A 22,433-nucleotide genomic window follows, 5' to 3' on the forward strand; every position below is an offset into this window, starting at 1 on the left:
GGCCTGTGGCCAGGGCGCTGCATGGTTATCATCCCCTTCCCCGCTTACACCCACAGGAAAGGAGCAGCTGTGCACAACCTGTGCTTCACACGTGCAAGATTTAGAAACCTTTCAATCTCCAGTTTACACTCACATGTCAGGCATATGATCAGATGGCTAGCTATGGGCCTCTCTCTCTTACCAGCTCTGCAAGAGCTGGAACCAAGGGGCGCACATGCTACTCCACCCCAACGGATACCATCAACACCCACAGTCCCAGCACCAGTCCCTTCAGACTGTCTTTCTCTTGCAGGGAATTAAGAGGTCATAAGTCATACCAGCCCCATTCAGCAGGCTCCCCCAAATACTTCCCGAAGACAACTTAAGTGGCTTCAGAAACTAGCTCCCTATTAGAGGAGATAAATGCTAAAATAGTCTCGTGATCACAAACACTTTTTATGACCTGTACAATCAATGACTGAACCAGTTATGCTCTGCATGTGCATGGTCTTTTAAAATCATTCCTGGAGAATTCAAACCATGCATGGAATAAAAGGCCACCTACCGAGGCCGATCTGTGCAGAAAGCTTGCTCTCTGTTGCTCCCCGTGAACACAGACCCAGGAAACAAGTTCAGAAGCACTCAGGAAGGCCGTCTCCACAGTCCTGTACTGTCATGTTTTGGAATTTGGCCAGATGCCACCAAGATGCCCACACACCACACAAAAAGACACTCCCAACTCTGTGAATGTTGAACTATCATAGAGGAAAAGGATGCCCAATTAGAAATTTGGTTGAGACTTGCCTCCTACCAAAGACTCACCGTAAATCCCAGAAACAAGGTCTCAGAAAGAGAGAAGGGCCTGTGCCTGGTATGGTCAGCCCTGTGGCCCAAGCCTCCACCTCCCACAAAACCCAAATGAGTCCACATCCTAAAGCTTTGAACCGACAGCCCAGCCCCCATCCAGTGCCAGGAAATACCACAGCCTAACTCATCAGGGCGGACTTCTGGAAGAGGGCTCTGAGCCTGATGCTCCAGGCAGGGGCCCCCAAGCAGAGGTGATTTACCACTGGTGTGACTGCAGGAGGCATTCTGCGGAGACACTTTTCTACTTGATTTCCTCATCAGAGACAAGAACTCAGCTTTTCACTCCCCATTTCCTTCCATGTGCCCTGATTTATCTACTTGCTGTTACTGCTACCAAAAAACATCTATCCTAGGGTCCTAGAGTGATATCAGTCAGGTCAGAGACCAATGGCCCAGATGGACCTGCAGAGACTGTTTTGGCTACGTGCTGTGGCCCGCCTCCTGGTCTGCAACAGACTCACGAGGAGGGGCTTTCACTGAAGCCTTAAAAGCATCAAAATGTAAATGATTTCCTTAGACCCCTCTCCCCACTGTGCCCACCTTCACACACAATTATGGAAACCCCTAACCACAGGGAGAAGCGACTAGCCATCTTCGGCCTGAGCAATCTTCTCTTCTACTTTGTGTTCCCTAGGCAGGTCCACAGGTGCTTCATCCCTTGGATGGGGAGATACATATTCTCCACCTTTCTTTCCTAGAGCCTGTTCACAGAGGGCTGAGACATACGACATATTTATTCAACAAAGTCATCTACGCCACAGTTGGGACAGAAAGTCACAGAGGAAAATTAGCATTCAGGTGTGTAGCTGCTCTGAACCCTCCTGTCTCAGAAAGCTTGGGCAGCGTATGGTGGTGGAAACTTGTTAGATAGGAAGCTTTTTGAAAAATTCTTATCAAATTCTATTTTAACCTAAACTTCGTATTATAATTAACTTTATACTCCAAGGCACACAGCTTTTGGGAAGCACAAAGCTTCCGTGGGTGGATATGATTTTTTCAGAGCTTAGCACCCAGTGACTGGGGTCATGTCATACAATCCGACTGCAAAATTAAACTCGGTAAACAAGAAATGGAGATGCTCGGCAGGCCAGCCCTCACCCGACAAATGACCACGCAGCAGTGCCTAGAAGCAGTGACTAAGGAGCCACGTTTGCTGTAAGTGTAATTCACCACTTGCATGTTTCCTAACCCAACACCTGCAAATGGCTTCCATCCTCCCAGTACAAAATAGCAGCAGAAATCATTACAGCACAAAACATTTTTTCAAAGTTCACATGTACCTTATTTCTTCCCAAATATGCAGTTCCAGTGCATACCCCGTGACAGAAAAAAAAAAAAAATTACGGAACGTTACCAACGTTGAATAATACCAAATGCTGGGCATGCAATCCCCTTTCTCTTTGAGCTTCAATAGGAGAAGGACCAGGAGATCATTTTGATGATTAAAAACAGGGTTTCCGATGTGTAGATCCCCAAGTATTCCTCGTGGCTAATGCCGAATAGCCCAAAGTCCAAACACACACAAAAAGGCAGATAAATAAACATAAAGCTTCCCCTGACCACGGCTTCCCACTCAAGGTTTATTGAGGCTCTAGCGCAGCAGAGGTCAAATTCTGCTGCACATTGGAATCACCTGGGGAGCTTTTTAAAAACTACGTGCCCAGGATGCACCCCAGACCAACTACCCCGTAGTTTCTGGAGGCGCAACTCAGACATCAGCATTTTCCAAAACACCCGAGATGTGTAGCCAAGTCTGAGAACCAGTGCTCCGGGAAAATTAAAACGGCAGGGGCCCACGTTTTCTTCTTCTGTTAACATGCCCTGTTTACTGACACAGAATCAACCAAAAGGGAACAGCACCCCTGGCTGTGGGGCAACTCCTTACCTATGTAGAGCGAGGAGTCCTTCCTCCGCACGTGGTCGTCGATGTAGGAGACGCCCAGGGGCTGCACGGGGGTAGCACCGATGCCCAGGAGCACCTGGGCCCCAATAAGCAGCAAGTACATCATGTTGGTGGCGGTCCGGCTGCGGCAGATGAGGTCCGGGTCGGGCCCCTGGTCCCCGCCAGAGCCGTTGGCGGCGCAGACATCGCGGCCCTCGGCACCCCAGCGGATCTCGCCCGCCTCGTACTTGTACTGGTGGGTCAGGAACTCAGGCAGCGCCGACAGCAACGCGCCCAGGGCCATGACGATGCCTCCGCAGCCGATGAGGCGTGGCCTGTGCCCGCGCGCCCCGAAGTAGCTCACGAAGAGGATGAGCGCCAGGTTCCCGATCTCGAAGCTGCTGGCGATCACGCCCACGTCGGCGCTCTGGAGGTTGAACCTCCGCTCCAGGGTGGTAAGGACGCTCACCTGTGGGGTGCAAAATGCAATCTCAACGCCAGTGCTGATGGAAACCACCCAGGAGGCCCCCTTCCCGTCACGCAGCGCACCTGCCCATCCCGGATCCTCCCGCCTCGCCGTTTTTTGTTTTGTTTTGTTTTTACCAGCTGTGCCAAGTGATTTAAACCTTAAGAGTCCAAAAACCGTTTACTTAGTATGATAACCGCAATTTAATGGTTAAAGAATTAACTTCCATCGGGGAAGAAGGTTTCCTTGCCATCTGTTTCCATTCTGAAAGATTCTGCCTCACCGCATAAGAACAACCTCTGCATCCCCACGGCCGCCACCATTTAAGGCTCACGAGTCCTGTGAAAGTCCTGAAGTCCACAGCTTTCACAGGCTCTCTCCCAACTACATCTTATTTATGAAGTCCACTCTGGAGGACATAGGGTCCACGGGCTTTTTACCAGGAGGTTATTAGCAAAGCATATTGAATAAAATAAAAACACAAGGAAACAAAAACCTGGGAGGGGAGCAAAATGGACAAGCTAGATTAGCTCATTAGGATAATCATAAACTCTTGGCTTCCTTCTGGAAATTTCCAAACAGTGGACATTTCCCTAGAGGTCAAGACATCCCTGAATCCCTGACTGTTCTGTGCACTCTGGCCCCACCGAGCTCCCTCAGGTGGTATAGTTTGATGACTTTCCCCACCTTTGCATCCTTGTCTGCCCTTCACCTGTTTAACAAATATCTACTGAACATCTGCTGTTGGCTTCACAATGCCCTGGACACAAAAGACAGAAATAGGAGGAAGGGATGACACCTGGCCTCAAAGATGCCACCTAGCAGAAAGGTAGACATGTATGTTGGTTACATGTTACATTCATGATGCAAAATCACAGTAGAAGGGTCAAGAGGAGATGCATCATTTTAAGGCTCCTTGAGGTGGAGAGAAAATGCAAATGGCCTCCCTGTCCTGCTGTTTGCAGGTTCCACGCAGGGTATTATCAGCAAGACAGGAGTCCCTGTCGTAGGAGTCCTAGTTGGGCAGGGAAGAACACTCCAGGCAAAAGGAACAGGGCGAGCAAACGCTGGGTGGCATGATTTCATAATGGAATGGAACGCACGTAGTGAAAAGACAGGTTGGCAACAGACTATAAGAAGCTACAGAGGCCACCCTAAAGGAATCAGACAGTCCCCTGCAGTGTGGTGGAGAGAACGCAGAGCCTGGAGGGAGGAGCAACTGGTTTGAACCGCACATCTATTATTTCCTTAATTAGCTCTGTGACTTTGGTCAAGTTAACTTAACCTCTTCAAGCCCTGATTTCCCTGAAATAGGAATAATAACGCCTACCCGGCAGGATGGATGCGAAGATTAGACGTAACGTATGAAAAGTCTGTTACCACAGAGCAGCCTTTCCCTACATGGCCAGAGAGCATCGAGAGAGGTGGGGAAGCTGAGGGGTGCAGAACCGAAGCTCTGGGGTCAGAAAGCCTGGGGCCATCATGATGGGGAACAGCAAAGGCTCTAAAAACATGAGAGTGACTCAGGTATGGTCAGAGTGTGGAGAATGGATGGAGTGGAAGAATGCAGGAGCGAATGCCAGCAGAGAAGAAGGCTGGACTATTATTGGGAAAAGGGAGAAGAAAAGGTCAGTACCGTGGCAATGGAAATGAACAGGAAAATCTAAGAAGCGTCATAGAGGCAGCGTTATATCTTTGGGGAGATGTGGCTGCCTCTGCTGAGTGACCGGGCATGTGCTGCTAAGGAAGGTAAGGAAGAAGAGTCAGTGGATCTAGCCTTCCTCCAAATGTATAAATATGGGCACTGGTGTCAGCATCCCTGCGTCCACAGCCTCTCTGCAATGTCCACATCCACACACACACACCTGTGCTGATTAGCATGCCTCTATTCTATTTACCTTTATTATAGAAAAAGACACTAGTCCAGTAATTCCTGTAGCCTCATTTCAACCCCACACATTTAAAGAGACTCCTTTAACCCAGGGGTTTTCAATGCTACCTTCAGATTGGATGCACTTGGGAAAGCATTAAAAATTTCAGATGCCTGGTCCCTCCGTGAGTTTCTAAGCCAGGGCAACCTGGGTGCTGGGATGTTGTTAAAGCCCGCCCAGGTGATTCTATGTGGGTTAGCACAGCGCTAACACAACAACACAAACGACTGCAGCCTTGCCGTCAGCACTGGGCCTGGGGGTGAGTTCTGCAGGGCACTACTCAACACTGGTGCAGGTCCCTGTTCATGACCAAGGATGGGACGTCTGTGTTGCCCTCGGTCGCCGGCATTCCGATTCTGATTCCTGTTTCCACTGTGCTTCTAACCAAGTCAAGGCCAGCTCACAACTCATGCAGCCCTAGTTAATTATTTTTCAAGCACCAAGTACTGGCCATTGTCGAGAAAAGAAGTTTAGTGAGTCCTGGTCTCATTAAAATGGCTTTCAAACGCTCCCAGAGATCCTTCTGAAAGGTCTGGGCAAGTGAAAACAAAGGTTTCATTTAGTCCCTTCTTTCCTTCGTAACACAAACAAGCTCGATGGAATAAATGCTCTAACAGAGGCATATAACAGGTAATGCCATGTGGAAGAACAAAGGCAGACAGCCTGACTGCCTGAGAGGTGGCGGGGGGCCTGGGGGGTTCACTCAGGCCTTGACGACGGGACTTGAGAGATGCCTAAAAGAAGCCAGATGCAGAAGTGGACGCATGTGGGTAGGGTCCCCTGGGTTCACCAGAGTCACCTCGAGCAGGCTGGCAGGTCTGCAGCCTGGTGACCTCCACCTCGGGAGTAAAAGGGCAACGGCGGTGGGAGGAAGGGTGGGCAGAAATGGAGCAGAAGGCGTATTTCACTTCTGTCACAAGGCTTCATGACATCCGTACTAGGCAGATCTGAAACATGACAACCTCTCCGTTCCAGCAGGTGTGCCCTGTCATAAAATATCACACAGGTGTGGACATTTATGATGACATAAGGCTGGTGAGGAGAGAGGCAGTTGTGGGCAAAACAAAAAGAGTCCACTCTTCTAGAAAGGGCAGGGGCCTATGCCAGCCATTCTTGTCCTGAATCAAACCTGCTCTTTGCAGAGCGACCCACAAGGGTCACAGGAGTAGTACGGTCCTTACCTCCTTGACCCCGTGGCCTGTTGAAAGCCTCCGGGACACCTCTCTGGATCCAGAGTTAAGCTACACAAACATTCTGAAAAGATGTTTTGTGGATCAGTTAGGTCAGAGGCTAATGTCTTCACTCACTTAAAACCCAATTTGGAGAAGCTGGACTAGTTAAATAGGCATGAGGCCATAAACCCCCTTGTGGCTTTTAAGTGGTAATGAACAATCCAGCAATGAGGAAGATGCCCGCTAACGGCAAGGGCTGTCCGTACCTAAGGGGTAACAGGACTGATGGAAATGTCTTGATAATTAGACACGAAGGAGCCACAACTCCAGGAGGAAAAGAAAAGAGGAACTGTCCTCACCTTGAACCAAGTAGATACAAAGTTATTATTAAAAGAATGCAATATTTATCAGGTTTCTGCTACCACAATTCAAAAACAAAACAAAACAAAAAAACCCGCCTGCATTTCAGAATCTCCTGGAGCACTTGTTAAAAATATAGATTCGGGCTTCCCTGTGGCGCAGTGGTTGAGAGTCCGCCTGCTGATGCAGGGGATGCAGGTTCGTGCCCCGGTCTGGGAAGATCCCACATGCCGTGGAGCGGCTGGGCCCGTGAGCCATGGCCGCTGAGCCTGCGCGTCCGGAGCCTGTGCTCCACAACGGGAGAGGCCACAACAGTGAGAGGCCCGTGTACCGCAAAAAAAAAAAAAAAAAATATATATATATATATATATATATATATATATATTCCCAAACCCTGAGATGAGGCCCAGAAGTCCAAGGTTTTAGAAAACCCCCCAGCGGTCTCTGGTGCCCAGAGTTGGGGAGGGGTGAACACCACTGACATTTCAGGTGTCTACACACACGCTCAACCACCAATCGAGAGCTATGGTTCTCAACCTTCACTGGCAGCAAAATCACCTGGAGGGTATCGGACTGCTGGACCCCAACCTCAGAGTCTCTGATTCAGTGCATCCGGGATGTGTCTAGGAAGTTACACTTCTCATAAGCTCCCACACGTCATGTGCATGCATGTGGGTGCTGCTGATCTGGGGACCAGACTTTGAGAACCACCGCACCACTGGGCTCTCCATCCTCGACAAACCTGTCTCCCCTCAAGATTAAAGAGTCTTTTCTTAATTAGATGCCAATTAAAAGCACTCCCTCATTTCCAATTCACCTCCAGTCTCTTCTCCACATATGGGAAAGCTGGGTGGCATCTGGGGGAGGCTCACCTCTGAGGGAGTCTGAGGTGCACACTCTGGTCGCCTGCCGAGATGGGGGCCCAGCCCAAAAGGGAGACCTGTGGACATCCTGGCAGAAATGCTGTGAGACAGGAGGCACCCAGAGACCACGGCCAGGGACAGATGGGGTTTCCTCACCTCTGAAAGGGCCAAAGTTATCAGGGACTCACGGAAGCAGCAGCCAACCTCTTGGAGCAGCAGTTGAAGCTCAGAATTGCCCTCATGAGCCCTCCCACAGTCTATTTTCTTATTCTGGCTCAGGGGGGTGGGAACTGGACTAGAATCACCTGGAAAAACACACCAGCACCGCCCCCCAGCATGCCCAGCCCACCACCACCAGGACTGTGATATCATGTGTGAGAGCTGGGCCCGGGCTTGAGTATTTTCCAAGCTCCCAGGTGATTCTAATACACAGGCAGGCAGAGGTGTGTGTGTGTGTGCAGAGACTCCTGGTATAGCCCCTGCACAGGGGCTGAGTGTGCAGGGGTAGTTACAACATTGCACCCTGGTCCTATCCACGTAGCGCTGGAGCACTGGAGCCTCAAGTTCAAATCTGGCTTTGAGAGCACTTGGCCATGTCAATCTTTCTGAGCTGTGTCTGCACCTGTGTGGTGAGGATAACAATACATGCATCACGAGGTCATGATTCAGCAGCTGGCGCACAGTAGGTACACTTAAAAGGCCGCCCTCATCCCTGGCGTGCATGCTCTGCGCGACTTCCAATTCGATGCCACACAGAGCCTGCTTGGCGGGAGGTGCAAGGAATATAACTACGGCTGAGAGAGAATCCCTGCCCTGTGGGGGTTCACAACCTGGGGACAGCAGAAAGAAAGGGTCCGAACAGCACAGCCTACTATGCAGGGTCATGCAGTAAAGTGGCAGAGGGCTCAAGGGAATGAGAACACACCTTTGGCTGCAGGCGGAGGAAAATCGATCTGGGACGCACCAAGGATGAACCAGATCTTAATAGACGGGCAGCAGGGGTGGGACCACAATACTTCTTTTTAAAACATTTTATATTGGAATATAGCCGATTAACAATGTTGTGACAGTTTCAGGTGCACAGCAAAGTGACTCAGCCATACCCAAACATGTATCCATTCTCCCCCAAAACTGCCCTCCCATCTAGGCTGCCACACAACATTGAGCAGAGTTCCCTGTGCTATACAGTAGGTCCTTGTTGGTTATCCTCTTTAAATACAGCAGTGTGTACATGTCAATCCCAAACTCCCTAACTATCCCTTCCCTCCACCCTTCCCCTCCCCACTCTTCCAGGTAACCATAAGTTGGTTCTCTAAGTCTGTGAGTCTGTTTCTGTTTTGTAAATAAGTTTATTTGTATCATTTCTTTTTAGGTTCCACATATAAGTGATATCATACGATATTTCTTTCTCTGACTTCACTCAGTATGACAATCTCTAGATCCATCCATGTTGCTGCAAATGGCATTATTTCATTCTTTTTTATGGCTGAGTGATATTCCATTGCGTGTATGTACCACATCTTCTTTATCCATTCCTCTGTTGATGGACATTTAGGTTGCTTCCATGTCTTGGCTATTGTAAACAGTGCTGCAGTGAACACTGGGGTGCATGTATGCTTTCAGACCATGTTTTTCTCTGGATATATTGCCAGGAGTGGGATTGCTGGGTAATATGGTAGTTCTGTTTTTAGTTTTTTAAGGAACTTCCGTACTGTTCTCCATAGTGGCTGTATCAATTTACATTCCCACCAACAGTGCAGGAGGGATCCCTTTTCTCCACACCCTCTCCAGCATTTATTGTTTGTGGATATTTTGATGATGGCCATTCTAACCAGTGGGAGGTGGGAGGAATGGCAAAGGGAAAATTCAGACCATCCCTGGGAAAAGGGAGGAAGACCTTTTTGGCCTCAGAGCGCCATGAGGAGGTAAAACGGCCTTAAAGGCTAGGTTGAGGGTCGATTTGGAGGTCCTTGGGGAGCCATCCTTCAGTAACACTATCCTGGCAGGTGTGGCGCATGTGGAGGGAGGAGAAACTGCCCAGGCAACTATTTCAGCAGAGCTGGTGAGAAACGAGGCTTCCGTAGGGGCGTGCTGGCAGAACCACAGAGAAGGGTGCCTGTGTGTGATGCCTCAGATGTAAAGAGCAGCAGAGCCACGGCTGATGGGAGGCCTGGGTCAAGGAAGCTGGAGCTGAAAAAGACCCTGGGGAGCCTGCCGTGCCTCAATCCGGAGCCCGTGTGAGGGCTGAGGGAGCTGCGAGGCTGGGGAGAGCCCGTGAGTGCAGAGAACCTGCATCTAAAAGCCCCTCTGCTCGGAGAGGCACGAGACACCACAGCCCAGCAGGCTGCCGCCCGGGGAACATGGAGGAAGCTGTACTTTCAAACAACTCGCCCAGCAGCGGTGCCCAGCGCTGTTGGGAGCAGATGCAGAAACAGTGTGGATGTCGACCTCACATTAAACTGTAGTTAAAGAAAGGCCCAGAGGTCCCCTTATTGGGGCTCCTGAACAGGCATCAGCACACTTTTTCCGTGAAGAGCCAGACAGTAAATATTTTCGGCTTCTGGGCCACTTGGTCTCTGCAGCAACTCCAACTATGTCATCCTAACACAAAAGCAGCATCGGTAAGCAGTATGTAAATGATGGCCACAGCTGTGTTCCAAGAAAACTTTAAAAATAAGCCACGGGACTTCCCTGGTGGTCCAGTGGTTAAGACTCCACCTTCCAGTGCAGGTGGTGTGGGTTCGATCCCTGGTCAGGTTCGATCCCTGGTCGAGGAGCTAAGATCCCTCCTGTCTCGTGGCCAATAAACCAAAACATAAAACAGAAACAATATTGTAACAAAACTCAATAAAGACTTTAGAAATGGTCCACATCAAAAAAAAAATCTTTAAAAAATAAAAATAAAAAAAAATAAGCCATGGCTGGATTTGGCCGCAGGCCACAGATTGCCAAACTCCTGCTCGCTTCTCCGTCAATCCAGTTCGGGAAATTGCCTTATTCCTGAGTCTGGCAATAACAATGCTGGCCATTTATAACAAGTTTGCAAAGCACTCCTGTTGCTGCCATGGAAAAGCCATTCCGGGCACAACTTCAATGCAAGTTTGTTTTTTAATCCCATGAAAGGAAGTTGCAAGCCCATTTCAATTGCTTGCCTGATGTGCCAGAACATGGTCTTGCAGCAAAGGCGGGAAGGGGTCCAACCACAGAAGCCCAGAGAGCATCTCCCGAGGATGAAGCAGCAGCAGCAGCAATTGCTTCAGGTGAGGGAGGCACACATTGTGTGGTTTTGTTTTTCACTTGAACAGCAGCTCCTTGGAGCCAGTCATTTAGGGCACAGGGGAAACGGCATGCACGAGGCATTCATTTGTAAATTCCAGGATCTGAGGTTTGCAGAGCCAGGTAACAGAGAACAACACAACAATGAGTCCTGTAATTGCCCTGGTGGCCAACAGACTGCCCACCGCCTCGCAGGTTGGCCAGGGAAGACAAACAGTCAATGTCGCTTTATTTCTGATGGAATGATTTAGCCTGTTTTATGACATAATAAATGGGTGTAAATTGACGATTTTTTCTTAAAAAGCAGAGCAAGAATTATATGGAGAACCTCTGATTTAGATATGACTCTGGCCTTCAGCCCATGCCAAAGGCATTGGTGTGTGTAAAGGGGTGAGAAGAGGGGCAGACGGAAAACATGAGGGGTTTTGAGAGCCACACACGAACCACGCATTTAACACGCCTGCAGCTCCCTTTTCTGATCTGTAAGGCGGAGGTGATGATTCTGCCCTCAAAGCTCGCCACAAATGAGGAGGAAACGTGCTGTCCGATGTTTGTCACTGTGACTGCAGTTATGCCTGGGGTTGTGAATATGCAACATGGCCTTACCCTTCCTCGCAGAAGTATCCCGAGAGCCTGCCAGCTCTCTCGGCACCTGGGTCTTTAACAAGAGACCATCGTTCCCTCTGGTCACCCTGCTCTCTGAGAGTCAGTCTTGGACACTCTTTCCTTAGAAAGGCCTCATTCGTCTGCATCTCTGAGACTTCTTCTCGGTCATTTCCTGCACCCTTGTGAATTATTTGCACCTTTCTCAGACCATTTTCCCCTCTGTACCCTGTTTCTTAGTTTCTCTCTTCTACTCTCTTCCCTAAATAGCCCTAAAGTACAACAGAGGCATCTTTTTTTTATTATTATTCCTTATATTTAGTGACATCTTATGTTCATTTAATTCTAAGAGAATGTGTAAAGTTTTATGATCCTCTTCTTTAAAAAAAATCTCTAAATTTTCTTCCTGCTTATGAATCTTGTCATTGATTTTTCTCCACAGCTCAGTGGTCCATCATAGAAAAACAAGGATTCTCCGTCCCTGCTGGGTACAGATAATAGAATTTTCTTCCACTCAGTGACTGAGCTGTAAAGGCACTACTAGAAATTTTTGCATCAGTCCTATTATTAATAGTCTGTGTTTAGTACCTTTCACAGGAATTGAGACCATTCTTTCAATTCACAATTTACGTGGTGCCAGGTCTCTTTTATTAGAGAAACTTCAAGAACAATAGGAGTTAAATGATTTCCTCGGCATTCAACAAAAATGTATAGAGGACCAGAGTCTTAAGAGATTTCCATCTAACACGCTAACAATGTACACACACACACACACACACACACACACACACACACACACACACACACACACACACACACCAGGCAGAGCTGTTTTCACTGAACCAGACTCTCTGTATGCCCTAGGGGCCGGGCTTACACTGTCAGAAAGACTGAAAACCCCAGATTGAGTAGCCATGTCAAGTTCTAATTCCGGGGCTGCAGGTGTCCTTAACCAGCTCATAGTATAACAGAGAAGACAACTATGAAAATAGGCAATTATCACAAAGGGCCAATAGAGCTGCCCTCTGCCAAAATAAAAAGAAGTACAGTCAGTACCCAAAGAAGCACTAGAGTTAGTACCCAGCCACGTGGGAGCGACGTGGCATCAGGGCAGGGTACCCTCCGGAATGGGGACAATATTCCTTACAGGCAAAAGAACACGTATTAGTTACTTATCCAGGGATGGTCCTGAGGGTTTTACATCAATTGACATATTTATTCTACACGATGATTCCAGAGGTAGGTCATATTATCCAGTTTTACAGATGAGAAACCTGAGGCTGGAGAAGATGACTAGCCCGATAAGAGCCACGCAGCTGGTGAGCAGAGGGGCAAGGACTGAAGCCCAGTCCCACAGACCCCATACCTGAGTGACCAAGCAATATGCTTCCTGCCTCGGTGAGGATCCCCTGACCCAGGTGGTAAAGGCTAATGGGCTCTAGCAGCAAACTTGCTGTTTAAAAAAAAAAACTTAGTGTTAAAAGCTATGCAGGCAGGAAAAGCATTATGAAGTCGTAGGTAATTTTGAAAATTCTGGGTTGAACAAAGATAATCAGGTTTCTTTACAAGACTTATGAGAGATTTCCAAATCATAATATTCATTGTTAATCATCCATCCAAATATTGATAGATATTTCCTGAAACTCTCCTGACTACGGAGCCTTCATTTTTCAAATCCTGTGCTTCCCTTGAGAAAAATATATATACTTTCAGAAACACAGGGTTAAGGCTGGTATGGGCAATGTTTTTAATTAAGTACTAGAAAAAGCTCTGCTTTTCCTAGGAACTAATTTTATCGTCATCCCCACCCCCACCCCCGCCAGCAGCTACCCCCAACCAAAGGCTATTAAACAGTATGATTATAGCTGTATTTCCCTTTTTGCTTTGCTTCCCAGGAATCTCTGACTCAAGCCTGCAGCCAATGCTAGAGCAATAATGGTGTGGGATGCCAGGGCTGCACTTGAGCATTTCATTTCTTTTTCTTCCTAGTCTCTCGATTTTACTTGTAATTCCACAGCAGTATGCTACATATAAACTGCTTCTACCAGGCCAGCGTACAAAGCCATTATATATAATTCCTCAAGAGCAAAGCACCAGACAGGTAGGGTTAAGTCCTAAGTACCAAGATAATCTACTTCCACCTAATTATATCCTCTCTTAGAAATGAATCACCCAGATAAGCTGAGAAGAAAATAATATGGTTGACGAAGCTTGTGCATCCAGGTGTAAGATAGACAGGGGTCAGAACAAAACAGTGCCCGCTCACGTGCATTAAACAGCTTCCAGAAGACTAAGAAAGTCCAGTTTTGGTGTCAGAGCAATGAAGGGAACAGCCACACACCTTAAGAGTTCATCTTCTCGGACCTGCTCACACCAGCTCACTGCTCAAATCCAACTGTAGATCCTTCCACTGTTATTTCAGTGCATCTCAGGCACAAAACACCCTCGAACTTCACCTAAGACACACAGTCATGGATCGCAGGAACAACAGACGTTACTGCCAAAGTGGATGTTGAGGATGATCTAGCCCCTTCCCCATATTTTACTGGGAGGACCCAGGAGCCCAGAGCAGTGAGGTAATTAGACCAGGATCACACACCTGTAAGTGACAGCAATGCCTCCTGATGCCGAGTCCAGTTCTGTGCCCCCCGCCACGTTAGAAGAAAAGTACTCAGCACTACTTGGTCTCACTCCCCCCTGAGGAAAACAGTCTCCTGCTTGTTGGATGCATGTGACCTTGTTCAAGGAGCTAACAGTGCTGTACCGATATGTAAACTAAGTACCCAAAGGGGTACCTGTAACTGATCAAAGAAATAGAGAAGCTGACGTTAAGTGTGGATGTGACAACAGAACTTCTTCCTGCTGGATTCAGAAGTGGGAGCCTACTGGAGAAAGACGGGGGAAGGGAGGGAAGGCACTGCGGGGTACCCACTTCAGCTCCACCCAGAGCTGCCCCCTTCCGTTCCGCACAGCCCCCTCTGCCCATGCATCCCTTTTTGTCGCCTGAAGACCTTCCTCCACCATGTTGCCCTCTTTGCTGTCTCTTCCCCCTCCACTGGCTCCATCTCCATTCTATCCTCTAGCTTGGCCAATGCCCATCCATGTTAAAAACCACAACTTAAAATCACCTTTCTGGTCACTGCCGTGAATTCATCTTTCCTTCCATCAAGGTCATAAAGAAAGTCCACGTTTGCCAGGTAGACGGCCCTGTTTCCCACGCTCGAGTCAATGCAGAGCACTGGGGCTTCCCGACTCTCCTAAGGCCGTGAAAGCTGCCCCTGAGAAAGCTTCCCCATGAGCTCCTACATCTTAAATGTGTTATTTTCTCACACGGGGTCTCCCTGATTTCTGACATAGCCGACCCCTCCCTCATGACATGCACGGCTTAGCTGCCCTCCACGCTCCTCTCCTCCTCCTTGGCTCTTGTTCTCTTGGCCAGGATTCTCCAAGGTCACACCTGATGGTTCTGGAGTCACTGTACTATTCTCATGGGGGGGATCCCCACATTCTCCATTCTCACTCCCTCTTCTTCCCCAAGTTCTCCCAAGTGCATTTGCATGGGCCGCTGTCCTCTTTCCTGTCTCACCTCATTCAATCCATCCCCAGTTAATTCTCTAAATAAAACTCTCCAGTGATGCCCATTGCCAACTAGAAAAGCCCAAGCTCCTTGGCTTGAACTGCCAGACCCACCAAGATCTGGCCGCATTCTGCCTCTAGGTCAGCCTCCTGCAAGAATCCCTCCTTGCACTCTCCTACACTGGCCCGGATCTTTCTCATCCCCTGGCCCTCAAATGGGCAAATACCATCCATCCCACTCCACTCACCTCAGAAACCCCTACTTACCAGCAGCAGGCATTTCAAATGACACCTCCTCCGAGAACACCCTTCACCTTCTCCCTGGCCATGATTATTTTGGCCTGTCTAGCGTCCCTCATGAAGGATGAAACTCCTTGAGAGCAAGGGTTGTCTTATCGTGTCTGTGGCCCTGCTCCTGAGCACTGAGTAGGGCTCATGGCGGCTACACCAGGTCACTACATTCAGCTGTCCTGCTCAAAGGTGACCCACCACGTGGTAAGCGGGGACTGAACTCAGCCCGTATTCCATTCACCCCACTGTGTCCACTGGAGGCAACAATACCAATTCCCCACAGGCACGATGGCTCTGCACAGGTGCACAGCAACCTGAGTTGGTAAACACACACCGTAAGCTCTCCTGCCCTCCTGCAGCTCCCCAGTGGTCCTTCCCTTTGTGCAAGTACCTAAGTAAGCAGCATGGCCAAGCTGCTCTGTCCACTCCTGGAGCTGCATCTGCAAGGAAACTTCTGAAATGTGGGAACTGTGCTAATTAACTGCTCGGAAACACAACTGTGCAGACCTGGTCTCCAACTCAATATGGTACATGAGTAGCACTTGAACATTTTAGGCAGTTGCGGGGGCTGGGAGGACAAATACACATGAGCCCAAGACAAAGACTGAACAACATTTGGCCTCAACAAGGCACAAGGCCATCTGTTCCTTGGGTCCCATGCAGTCTTTCCTCCCCACACCTGCGGTTACTCTGAGAACTGCCCTCATTTCCTCTACACATCAAGCATCACTTAGTATAGATGATCTGAGGGTCAGAGGGGCTGACTATGCAAGGTACTAGGCCCAGGATATGGGACCTAAAGTCCTAGAGAAGTCCCCGCCCTCCCTGAAATAACAACAAAAGCTAACATTTTATAGCACTTACGGTGTGCCAAGCACTGCTCCTCTTACTCTATGTATATTAATCCATTTCATTAGCACAACAATTCCATTAGGTAGGTACTATTATTATCCCCATTTTACAGAGAGCAGAGGCCCAGAGGTTAAGCAATTTGCCCAAGTTCTTCCAGGTAGTAAATGGCAGCGCCAATTAAAGCCCAGGTGGTCTGGTGTCAGAGTCCATACCTTTAAATACACACGATTTTTCCTGCCACATGATTTTTCCTCTCTAAAAGATGGGAAAAGACAACGGGGGCAGAATAGCAGTGTGAGTAACTTGACAAATTCTCTCCTCAAAGAACAGTGACAAAACCAGACAAAATTGTCGAAAACAACTATTTCAAGACTCTGGAAATTGACTAAAACATACAACAGATTGAGGAGCATTTATTCAAGAAAAACTTCTGAACCTCTGGTAAGAACAGTGGGGATCTGGGTTCTTTCCCTCCCTCCCATGCCCCTCCCATGTTGGTTGGCCCAGTTACTCTACCAGGTGGGCTGGCCTTGCAAACCAGCAGCCTCGTGGCTGGAGGGAGTCCACTTGATTTGCAGTGGATGTGAAAAACCCCACACTCCGTGGTGTTGTAGGTAAGAATAGCAATCCCAATGGCAAATGAACAGGGGAGTCCACTTCAGCTACTCGGAGGTCATGGTGCTGGCTGGGGCAAGCAACAGACTGGCCGACTATACAGAAATGTAACAGGAAGATCAGCCACAGGGTCCTTGATAAGCTCCCCACAGATCCCTGGTTGACTGTAAGGCCACGCACAAGTGGAAAAGAGACCAGAGAGGGTCCACTTTCTCTACTCATTCCTGCCTGACTGTGAGCCTGTGTACATAGGCAAAGGAGATGCCAAAAGGCCCAGAAGAAAGTAAAAGCTGGGAAGACATAAAAGCTGCCTTAAGTTTGAATAAAATCTTAGTGCTTGAGGCATTTGAACTCAAACTCTGACCAATCATTGACTATGCAGACACAGAGGTGACCCCCAGGAAGAAAGGCTTAAAAATAAAAACAAGAATTTAAAACATGAAACACACACACACACACACAAGAATTAAAAACAAAAAACTGAGTCAAGATATCCATGACCACACACCATGAGAGAGACAGATTCCACAGATTCAGTCTAGGCACATAATTAAACAGCAGTGATAGCAAATCTCAGGTGGGAGTGGGGGTGGTGGTGTACAGAAAACTGAATCCAGAATTGCTAGAGTATATTATCTAATACGCTCAATTTTCAACAAAAAATTAAGTCGTGCAAAAAACAAACAGGAAAGCATGGTCTTTCCTTTCTCAGGGGAAAAAAAGGAGTCAACAGAAGTTGTCTCAAATTGGGTCCCAATGTTGGACATAACAGACAAAGGCTCAAAGCACCTAATATAAATATGTTCAAAACACTAGAGAAACCTATGTTTAAAATTTAAATAATATGACAATAATCCAATGAATACAGAATCTGAATAAAGACATAGTTATTGTACCAACAACAAGAAGAACAAAAAAATTAGAAATTCTGAAGTTGAAAAGTATGACTGATATTAAAACTCACTAGAGAGGCTCAATATCAGATGGGAGATGTCAGAAGAAATAATCAGTGAACTGAAAGATAAATTAATGTATCTTTAAGAGCCAAGAAGAAAAATGAACAAAACCTCAGATACCTGTGGGGCACCAGTAAGTACACCAATATACATATAATGGGAGTCCCATAAGGAAAGATGAGAGAAAAGGGGAAGAAAAAGTATTTTAAGAAATAATGGCTAAAATATCCAAAATGTAGTGAAAAACATGAATCTATAGATTTAAGATGCTCCACAAAGCCCAAGTAGAACAAAAGCAAAGAGATCCGTGCCCAGACACATTATAACCTGTTCACTTATATGTTGAAAGGCAAAAACTCAAAAGACGACCTTCAAAGCAGCAAGGAGAAAAAAAAAAACTCATCACATACAAGGGCTCTTCAATAAGATTAAGAGCTGACTTTTCATTGGAAACAAGGTAAGTCAGAAAGCAGTGGAATGGTATATTTAAAGAACTGAAAGAAAAAAACTATCAATCAAGAATACCATAACCAACACAACTATTATTTGAAATTGAAGGCAAAATAAAGATATTCCTAGATAAACAAGACTGGAAGAATTCATTGCTAGCAGGTTTTCCTTGCAAGGGACACTAAAGGAATTCCTTCAGGTGGAAGGGAAATTGCACCATACAGTAACTCAAATATATACACTAAGAAATAAAGAGTACCAGGAAAATTAAATATGTGAGTAAATACAGAAGGCTGTATAAATATATTTTCCCTCTTAACTTCTTTAAAAGGCACAGGATTGCATAAAACAATAACTGTGTTGCTCAATTAATAACATATATAGATCTAATATATATGTGGCAATGGCACAAAGCAGGAGGGAGAAATGGAGCTTTATAAGATCAAAGTTTCCATATTTTACAAGAATTAAGTTAGGGGACTTCCCTGGTGGCACAGTGGTTAGGAGCCCACCTGCCAATGCAGAGGACACGGGTTCGAGCCCTGGTCCAGGAAGATCTCACATGCCGCGGAGCAACTAGGCCCGTGCGCCACAACTACCGAGCCTGCACTCTAGAGCCCAGGAGCCACAACTGCTGAGCCCATGTGCCACAACTACTGAAGCCTGCGTGCCTAGAGCCGTGCTGCACAACAAGAGAAGCCACCACAATGAGAAGCCCACACACTGCAACAAAGAGTAGCCCCCACTCGCCACAACTAGAGAAAGCCCGTGTGCAGCAATGAAGACCCAATGTAGCCAAAAATAAAAAGATGAATAAATAAATTTATAAAAAATATGAACTAAGTTAGTACTAATCTGAAGTAGACTGTTATAACTGTGATATATATTGTAGATGCAATCACTAAGAAAATGATTCAAAACATAAAATGAAGCATGAGAACAAATCTATTTAACACAGAAGAAGGCAATAAAGAAGGAACAAAGGCACCAAAAAGATATGAGACATAAAACAAATTACAAAATGGCAGATGTAAACCCAACCACATTAAACTGATAACAGAGCCTCAAAATAAATGAAAAAGAAATTGACAAATGAAAGGAGAAATAAACAATTCAATTATAATTGTTGGAGATCTTAATAGCCCTCTCAATAACTGATAAAACAACTAGACAGAAAATCAGTAAGAATAAAGAGATCTGAACGACACATCCTACCAATGGTACAACTCAATAATAAAATGACAAACAACCCAGTTTTAAAAATAGGCAAGTAATTTAAACAGACATTCCACCAAAGAAGACATATAAATGCCTAATAAGCATTTGAAAAGATACTCAGCATCATTAGTCTTTAGGGAAATGCAAATAAAAATCACAAGTTACCACTACCCGCCCACTAGAATGGGTGTAATAAAAAAATACAGACAATACGAAGCATTCATGTGGATGTAGGGAAACTGGAAGCCTCATTTGAGGCTGGTAGGAATGAAAAGATGAAATGGTTACAGCCACTTTGAAAAACAACTGGGCAGTTTCTTAAAAAGTTGTATATAAATTTACCACATGAATGTACATTGATACAGCCACTAATGAGAACAGTATCAAGGCTCCTTAAGAAACTAAAACTAGAGCTATCATATGATCCTATAATCCCACTCCTAGGCATATAGCTGGAGAAAACCATAATTCAAAAAGATACATGCACCACAATGTTCATTGCAGCACTATTTACAATAGCCAGGACATGGAAGCAACCTAAACGTCCATGGACAGATGAATGGATAAAGAAGATGATATATATATATATATATACATACACATATATACACACACACACACACACACACACACACAATGGAATATTACTCAGCCATAAGAAAATAATGAAATAATGCCATTTGTAGCAATATGGATGGACCTAGAGATTCACTTATCATACCAAGTGAAGTAACTCAGAGAAAGACAAATATCATATGATATCACTTATATGTGGAATCTAAAAAAACAAAAAAAATGATACAAATGAGCTTACATACAAAACAGAAATTCACCCACAGGTATAGAAAACAAACTTATGGTTACCAAAGGGGAAAGGTTGGGGGGAGGGATAAATTGGGAGTTTGGGATTAACATATACACACTACCGTATATAAAATAAACAACAAGGACCTACTGTATAGCACAGGGAACTACTCACTATCTTGTAATAACCTATAAGGGAAAAGAATCTGAAAAAATATATATATGTATGTATAAGTGAATCACTTTGCTGTACACCTGAAACTAACACAACCTTGTAAATCCACTATACTCCAATAACATAAAAATTTACCACATGACCCAGCAATTCCACCCGCAATTCTACGCTAGAGAATTGAAAACATATGTCTATAGAGAGACTGCAAATAGCATTATTCATGATAACCCCAAACTGGAAACAACCCAAATGTCCACCAATGGTCAATGATTAAACAAAATGTGGTATATCCATAAATATGATACTAATCCAATCCAGTTAATCTAATATCCACTACATTACAATACCAAGGAATAGTATTTGCAAGTGAAATGGAACTGCCAATACATGCTACAACATAAATTAACCTCAAAAAATCATGCTAATTGAAAGAAGCCAGATGAAAAAGATTATATATTGCATTATTCCATGGATTTGAAATATCTAGAAAAGGCAAACCTATAGAGAATGAAAGCAGGTTGCCTGGGACTGGGGGTAGGGTGGGGCCTGACTGCAAACAGGCATGAGCAAACTTTCTGGAGTGATGAAAAAGTTTTTAAACTGGATTGTGGGGATGGTTGCACAACTTTATAAATCAACTAAAAATCACTGAATTGTACACTTAGAATGGATGGATTTTATGGTATATAAACTATACCTCAATAAAACGGAAAAATAAGGCGATGTGTACAAAGAGCCAAAATGGAAGGCAGCATGTGGTAAGTGCAATAAGAAAATGGGGGTGGATTGGGGAGGTTCATGAAAGACTTCCTGCAAGAAGAATCTTTGGAGCTAGGTCTTACAGAACAAGTAAAATGTTGATAGGTTAAGATGAAAGAAAGGGGAATCCGAGTGGAGAGAGCCTTCCGTGCAAATGCAAGGAGGTGGAAAAGGGTGGGGTATGTTTGGTGAACTATGCACCACTGAAACTGAGCAGGACCCAGTGGGGCTCCTGGGCACAAAAGCCGTTCTGTGTCCCCCACTTGTTGTTTGTAGGAAATAGGCTTCATGCAGCCTCCATGACCTTTCCTGAGTTCCAAAGGGCAGGTTCAAACAGTTGCTAATCGAGGAACAGAGGGGAGGCGGAGACAAGGGAGGAGCAGTCAAGTAACAATAGTGCAGCCTTTGGGCAGGGTCCGGGTTCCTTCTCAAGGGATACACATAACAATATCTTTGAGCTCTTCTGCAGAACTAAAACTCCCACCAGGTGGAAGAAGTTAACTGTATGCTGCCCACAAGCATGTAGACTCCAGACCAGTTGGAACCAGAAGGTTGATGATGCTGATTCCCACTTACCTCACCACCAACCAGTCAGAAGTACGTCCATGAGCTGATCGCGCCCTCTTTGAACCATTACTATAAAACTCCTCACTATCCCCTCCAGGTCGGCAGGCACTGTTTTGAGGGCATTAACCCGCTGTGGTCCCTTTTGTCTGGCAAAGCAATAAAGCTGTTCTTTTCTACTTCATCCAAAACTCAGTCTCCGAGATTCAATTTGGTACCAGTGTACAGAGGCTGAATTTTGGTTACACCATCCAGTTTGCCAAAGCGCAGAGCGTGAGGAGAGGTGGTGAGCAGTAGACCTATGTAACAGTTCACTTTCTGGCCCTGGGCCAGCTTCTAATCTAAGCCACTTTCTCTCCTTCTATCTACATCAGCAGTTGTGGAGTTCGTGTTGGTGTGACTATTTAGGAATCACCCAAGTGATGTCCAGAGTTCCAGAAGATTCTGGGGTACATTTGGGGTGGGGTCCAGCAGTTGGAATTTTGAAATCTCTGCAGGCGATTCCTTTGTTATTTAAAACTCCGGCATGACTTTCCCTAAAAGAGTTCTAAATAACTCTTCAGCTGGAGACACAGTAGCCTTTCCCTCCTTCCAGAACTACATCTAGCAATGTCTTTACCCCAAGTGGAGAGCAAAGGGGTCCCCTCTTAAGCATTACTTTTTGTGAGTAGGGAAAAGGAGGCATCATGAGGAAAACTCTAGAGCAGTGTTTTTCAACCTTTTTTCATTATCACATACCCAAGAGCCTTTTTAGACATTTCTTCCTAATTGGCC

The 22,433-nt window shown here is 46.2% G+C and overlaps 1 protein-coding gene across 2 annotated transcripts in view; it reads right to left on the reverse strand.

Moving 5' to 3' along the window:
• The window catches only part of SLCO3A1 (solute carrier organic anion transporter family member 3A1), a 318,155-nt gene that overhangs the window by 249,556 nt on the left and 46,166 nt on the right, over positions 1–22,433 (reverse strand). For both annotated transcript variants that reach the window (XM_019945795.3, XM_019945794.3), the window contains exon 2: positions 2,732–3,197. In XM_019945795.3, coding sequence (XP_019801354.2) covers positions 2,732–3,197 — 466 coding nt within the window. The remainder of the gene's footprint in view (positions 1–2,731; positions 3,198–22,433) is intronic.

This window comes from Tursiops truncatus, chromosome 2 (genome assembly GCF_011762595.2).
Source record: "Tursiops truncatus isolate mTurTru1 chromosome 2, mTurTru1.mat.Y, whole genome shotgun sequence".
Taxonomy (NCBI): Eukaryota; Metazoa; Chordata; class Mammalia; order Artiodactyla; family Delphinidae; genus Tursiops; species Tursiops truncatus.